Source organism: Medicago truncatula, chromosome 4 (assembly GCF_003473485.1).
Source record: "Medicago truncatula cultivar Jemalong A17 chromosome 4, MtrunA17r5.0-ANR, whole genome shotgun sequence".
In the NCBI taxonomy this organism is placed as follows: Eukaryota; Viridiplantae; Streptophyta; class Magnoliopsida; order Fabales; family Fabaceae; genus Medicago; species Medicago truncatula.
Genome location: NC_053045.1, coordinates 50,017,812 through 50,024,952, shown reverse-complemented (window position 1 = coordinate 50,024,952; position 7,141 = coordinate 50,017,812). Strand labels below are relative to the sequence as shown.

General features: G+C 31.7%; 1 protein-coding gene across 1 annotated transcript; it reads left to right on the top strand.

Annotated features, from left to right (window-relative positions):
* Positions 1-221: 221 nt before the first annotated feature.
* Positions 222-6,858, top strand: LOC11405547 (legumain). Its single transcript, XM_003608718.4, has 9 exons — positions 222-668; positions 876-1,040; positions 4,356-4,512; positions 4,836-4,921; positions 5,009-5,208; positions 5,432-5,480; positions 5,599-5,808; positions 5,905-6,111; positions 6,367-6,858. The coding sequence occupies exons 1-9, from the start codon at positions 441-443 to the stop codon at positions 6,547-6,549; spliced, it is 1,485 nt and encodes a 494-aa protein (XP_003608766.2). The 5' UTR covers positions 222-440; the 3' UTR covers positions 6,550-6,858.
* Positions 6,859-7,141: the final 283 nt, after the last annotated feature.

Sequence of the window (7,141 nt, the reverse complement as noted above, 5' to 3'; positions counted from 1 at the left end):
GCAAAGGTAAAGGTAGCTGTGGAATTTTATGTATTAAACCAACATACGGCAGCAACAGAGTTCTATTCTATCCAACAAAGGTCTCATTCAGGTTCATCGAATATTTTCCAATTAAGAAAGAAAAGAAGAAACTAGAAACAAAACACCATAATAATAATAAGAAGCAAAGAAAACTTGTACTAAACGACATCAACCATAAAATAAAATTAAAATATCATACAAAAGATTACTAGGTAGGTTCACAGTATCAATCACACATACATAATATACACGCGTATACACAATACTTCCTTGCGCTCACTCCACAATCCACCATATATAACGTGTCACCTTCTTGTTTTGCATGGCACTTTGTCTTTAACAACAACCAAGTCAATTCTTTAACAAGCTTCTCGTACCTTCCCCTGTTTTTATGACCCTCTGCTTTCGTTTTTTTGGTTATGGCGGTTCATAGCAAAAACATGTTTTCCATTGTTCTATCTTTGTGGTCATGGTTGTTGTTGCTGCTCACTCTGGACGGTTTAGTTGCAAGACCGAACCATCTAGAGTGGGACCCTGTGATTAGATTGCCGGGTGAGGTGGTGGATGATGCTGAGGTGGATGAAGTTGGAACACGATGGGCTGTTCTTGTGGCTGGTTCAAGTGGTTACGGCAATTACAGACATCAAGTGAGTTTGATCGGTTTCTTAATTATAATATATTTTTTTTTAGATAGACAAAATAACAATACTGATAAAAATTTATACACACATGAGTGAGGAGTCTGACGTAACAATTTCGATATTTACTTCATAAAATTACCTTAATGAGTTAATTGATGTTGTGTTATGTTTTAACAAGTTGTTCTTTTTTTTTGTTGGTTGATTTGATTACAGGCAGATGTTTGTCATGCATACCAGTTGTTGATAAAAGGTGGAGTGAAAGAAGAAAACATAGTTGTGTTTATGTATGATGATATAGCTAACAACGAGTTGAATCCTAGGCCTGGAGTTATCATCAACCATCCACAGGGACCCAATGTTTATGTCGGCGTTCCTAAGGTACTTTATGTTTTCTGTTGGTAAAGTGCTATAGTACGTACTATTTTGTTTCTTGCAAATCTCTAACCAATTTTTTTTGTTCAAAGAATTTTCTAGCCAAATTGATGGTCGAATCGACATTACAAGTATGGTCAAAATAGTCATTGTTTTGTGAATTGACAAATAGTACATAGCTGAACTTGTCAACAAAAAAAAGTTCATATCTGAAATTTTAGTCAAACTTTTAAGTTTTCTTTCCTTTTTACAGTTTTTCTAGCTCTCTGGTTTTTTTTTGTTTGGTGAATTTGTCTAGTTCTTTCTAATCCCTTTTTTTTTTTTTCTAATCCCTTTTCTTAAGAAACTATATACTGTATGACAAAAATATATATATTAATACCCGGTATTATTTAGATTCGGAAGGGAAACTTTTGAGAAAAAGAAAAAGGTGGCACCGTGGCTTAGAGGATTATGTGAGATTTGTTTGGCCATATCTATGTTGAACAAAAATGGCTTGAATTTTTTGCAACATAAAAAATGGTTTCGATCAATTAATACAACTACTAGTGTGGTACTTAAAAAAAGGTACGACGACAACTAATAAGTTAACAACCACATATTAAATTTGCAAAAAGAAACGCACTTGAATGGATATTCTCTACTTAAGTCTTTGTTGGCTAGTGCATTGGAGCATTTAATTAGTGGAATTTCTTTTTGCTTGAAAGCTAATTGTTGACTAACCAATTACTTATGTTAAGAATATTTTGTCCCTCTGGTCCTCTTTGACGCTGGCGTTGGAATTAATTAGAGGAATTGGAGCCCTTGCTGTATCCATCATAATTGACTCCTTCCGTCCCTTATTAAGCGATAGAGTATATTAGTATAAATTATAAAAAATTGATATTTTAAAAATATTCATCGAAACAAATTCAACATTAATTTATATGTTATAATTTGTCTTATATATTAGAAGAAAAATATAGTCAAAATGTATTATGCGAATAATACACATGATTAAAATAGGTCGATTAATATGAGACAGAGTTGAATAACTTGAAGTCTAATAGTTTTTTATAAGAAGTTTAAAGTCTAATAGTACTCACTAATCCGAAATAAAGTTCAATATTCAAAAAGTCAAATGTATTTAGTTTAGTCTAATTTTCATCAAATCCTTTTATTTGTTTTAAAAGTGTAGCTTTAGAAAGGAAAACAAATATTGTTTCAAAATAAGTGTGTTTTTTTTAGGGAACATTAAGTAATTTATTCGAAGTTACCCCACATTAATTTTGTTTTCACTAAATTGTAAAATTGTTATATTTACTCAGTCATTAATTGTTATTATTATTATTATTTGAGTAAATTACGCTCCATTTCTCTCAAAGATACTTAAATTGCACTCCTTATGTTAAAATATATACTCCTCCCCCCTCTTATTCAAAACATATTAGAAAACTTTTTATTCCCCTCCCCTAAGAGAAACTTGAATTACATCCCCTCCCCTCTTATGTTGAAATCTACACTTTATTCTTTCAATAATTTTTTATAATTTCTAATAATCTAGCAAAAAAAAAAATAATAATCTAACACACTTCGAAAAATGGTATTGCGGATCTATTTTAATATAATCAAAATTTGAACTTTCGTTATTTTTTATTCATAATTTCATTAATATATAGTTTTAAACCCTATTATAAAATAGAGTAAATTACACTCCTCTCACCTAAGAGAAGTTTAAATTATACTCCCCTCTCCTCTTATGTCAAAATATATACTACCCATCTTTAAAAAATAAATTTTATACTCCCCTTCCTTATGAGATGCTTGAATTACAAACCCCTTCCCTTAATAATTAAATATACACTACACTTTAATCTATTTTAATATAAATAAATATTTTTATAATCTAAACTAATTTTGAATCATTATTTAAATTCGTTTCTTTATAATTTAAATATCAATTATAATCAAATTTAATTATTTTGTTATTAATTTTATAATTTAGAGTTTGCTCAATTTTTTTTTTTTTTTTTTTATAATTTAGAGTATAAAATTCACTTTTTAAATAACCATATTGAATCGACTTTAGTAATTTTTCACATATTTTAAATTTATAATAGGGTTTGAATAGAAAATAGCGAAAAATATGTATTCAAAAATTTACGTATATTAAAATGTATCTGCAATGCTATTTTTTATTTGAAGTGTGTTAGATTTTTTTTTCTTCTGGATTATTAGAAATAAAAAAAATATTGAGGGACTAAAGTTGAAAAAAGAGGGGAATGTAATTCAAGCTTCTTGAAGAAGGGTAGTGAAATATTTTCTAACATCTTTTGAATGGAGGGAAGTATATAGTTTAACATAACATAAGAAGAGAAGTGAGTGTAATTCAAGCATCTTTGAAGAGGGGAGTGTAATTTACTCTATACAATATGAAACAACTCAAAATAAAGTTAAAATATATAAAAAATTACTAAAGACAATAAAATACAGTTATTTAAAAGTCAATTTTATACTCTAAATTAAAAATTTAATAGCAAAATATTAAATTTAATTATCATTAACATTTTTTTTGGTCGAGTAGACTGGTGGCTAGAGCTCACACAATTTAATTGTGGAAAAATGGAGTGTCCGGGGTTCGAACCCGGACCCTACATATAAAATGCAATATCTCTACCAAGTGAGCTAAGTTCACGGGGATAAATTTTTTTTTTTTAGATGTGGTTCAAAATTAGTATATATCATAAAAATATTTATTTAGCTTAAAATATATTAAAGTGTAGTGCATATTAGTTTATTAAAGGATAGAGTTGTAATTCATGCATTTTATAGTTGAGGATAGTATAAATAGAGCATTCAATTTGAGGATGATTTTTTTTTTTAACAAGCCAATTATATAAACAATAAGGCAAAAAATGGAATTATATAAACAATAAGGCAGTCCCAAACGCACAAGGTGTGCCCTAGTGACTACCTCCAAAACCAAGAGTTACAAGGTTACAACCAAGCCATAACAGAAAGACATTAGCCAATACCCAAACAAACAAGAGCACTCCACTTCTCCACGTTATATCGAGAGAGCGCATTTGATCTTTGGATCATTTTGTTTATATTCTCATTCGAGATAGAGTATTCGATTTGATAACGTAAATTGGTCTCATGAAGCAATAATTGGGTTTTCCAAAAGACTTTAGTGGGTGAGACGTACTATAAGCAAACGAAATAGATGTTTTTTTTGGGTACAACAGCGAAGGTTGTCGTTGGGACTATTACTTCTTCCTAGAGAAAAGCTTCTTTCACACTATTTCACTTGTGTGATGCTTATTCTTTATTTATCTGCAGGATTACACTGGCGACAACGTGACAGCTGAGAACCTATACGCTGTTATTCTTGGAGACAAGAGTAAAGTAAAGGGTGGAAGTGGCAAGGTCATCAACAGCAAATCCGAAGATAGGATATTCATATATTACTCCGACCATGGAGGCCCTGGAGTTCTTGGTCAGTCAATTAAGCACTTAAGCACGAGTTTTAATTTTATTTTATGTTGCGAACACGAATCAGTTGGGTAGAATTACATTAAACTATAACAATGAAATCAATAATGTCACTGATAAATTGCAAGTTTTACAATTTGCGGACTAATACACTCCTTGCACGTAAAAATTTCGAAATATATACATTGAACATATGGTATAGAAATTAATTGTATGAATTAAATTTTGATGTGAATTATGAGAATGATTAAACTTAGTTCGACCAAACGAGAACTAGGTTTATCCTTGGGCAGAAATAACAGCCAAGTGATTCTCTTTTTGATATAGGGATGCCAAATATGCCGTATGTATATGCTATGGATTTTATCGACGTTTTGAAGAAGAAACATGCATCTGGGGGTTACAAAAAGATGGTAAGATTTCATTTCTCAGGTAAATGATGCTTGTAAAAAATGTCACTTTATATTTGGTCGTTGATGTGTGATTTTGTGGTTATATAGGTTGTATACATTGAAGCTTGTGAAAGTGGTAGCATGTTTGAGGGTGTCATGCCAAAGGATCTTAATGTTTATGTGACAACTGCATCCAATGCACAAGAGAGTAGTTGGGGAACATACTGTCCTGGGGTGGAACCTGCCCCACCTCCAGAGTACATCACTTGCCTTGGGGATTTGTATAGTGTTGCTTGGATGGAAGACAGGTATATTTTGCCAACTATTTGAAATTAATGTGACACTTTTTCATGTATTCAACCTATATACTATGCATATTTTGTGTTTGCATCCCTAAATTCAGGGACCTAATTACAAATTATTTAAAAATCTGCAGGCCCAATTAATAACCAACAAATTTATATGATCAAATTACAGTGATTATGTTTTGGCTATTCATTTCCAACATTTCCTCTGTTTTGAATTATGCAGTGAGTCGCACAATCTAAAAAGGGAAACGGTGAAACAACAATACAAGTCGGTAAGTTTTTTTTTTTTTTTTTTTTTAAATGTTACAGCAATGTTGAGTATCCCTATTAGCATTTCGTGAGAAGAACAAGAAAGTGAAGAAACAATTTATGCTTTAATTTCATGTGCAGGTTAAAGAACGGACTTCAAATTACAACAACTATGCATTAGGCTCTCATGTGATGCAATATGGTGATACCAACATTACAGATGAAAAGCTATATTTGTACCAAGGTTTTGATCCTGCAACGGTGAACCTTCCTCCACACAATGACAAATTAGAATCTAAAATGGAAGTTGTAAACCAAAGAGATGCAGAGATTTTATTCATGTGGGAAATGGTATTCTCCTCAACTTTAACTTATTAGTATTACCAACCAAATCCTACAAATAATTGTGTAGTAGGATATATAAACAATTCTTCACTTTCCTTACAGTATAAGAGATTAGATCATCAAACGGAAAAGAAAAGAGAAATCCTTGAGAAGATTGCGGAGACGGTGAAACATAGGAATCATTTAGATGGTAGTGTGGAATTGATTGGAGTTTTACTGTTTGGTCCAACAAAAGGTTCTTCAGTTCTACAGGCCGTAAGAGCGACTGGCCTACCTCTTGTTGATGATTGGGAATGCTTAAAATCAAGGGTATACACAAAAACTTATCTCTATTGTTATTATTACTTTTGTAGCACGACACTTTCACCTGAAGGCATGTCTGGTATCCGACATAATGTAGATACATTACATTATTCTTTTTGATAAATTATAATCAGTGTTGACGCGTCAATATTAGTCTTGCGTCTAATATCTGCCTTCATAACTTATTAATAAGTATATAACATACAATGGTTGTAAATTGTTATTAATTAACATGTTATTGATTTCAATTTGGTTGTGTAGGTTCGGTTGTTTGAAACTCATTGTGGGTCACTGACCCAGTATGGGATGAAACACATGCGAGCATTTGCAAACATTTGCAACAGTGGTATTTCCGAGGATTCTATGGAGAAGGCATGCATGGTAGCATGTGGTGGGTATAAATTAGAGCTATTACATCCATCAAACAGAGTTTATAGTGCTTGATTTTGTGTGGTACAGTACATGATACAATCTTAGCAGCTCTCAGATGATGGAATACTCGTGAATTGCGAAATCACTGGTTTCTGCTGTTTGTGTAAATAAAAACTTGTTCCCTATATGTTCAATATAATGTGTAAGCAGGTAAGCCTAAGATAAGGTAGAAACTGTTGGTTAGGAATAGGTTGTGTAAGCAAGCACAACACAAAATATGTGGATAATGTTATTTGCAATTGTGAGAATGGTTGGGTAAGGATGATTGTATTAGTATTTTGGTAAGTGTAAATAAATGAGTTTGTGATGCTTTTCTAATAAGATAAGACAAATTAAAATTAGGATGGCAAAAGCAATCAGTACAATACCAGAACATAGTCAGCTCACTTAATAGCCTCCACTCCATTTGTTGAATTACTCACTTTCCAAAGTCCAAAAGCATAGTCAGCTCAACTCTACGACTTCAGTAATTTGCATTTTTTACCAACAAGACGTGCTGTCTCTAGGCTTAGGATTCAACATGAAAGTTGCATCCTTGTTTCTCATCTTTTCAATGCATGCTCGCACGGTTCAATCGGATTAACGTAGTCCAAGTTATGACATG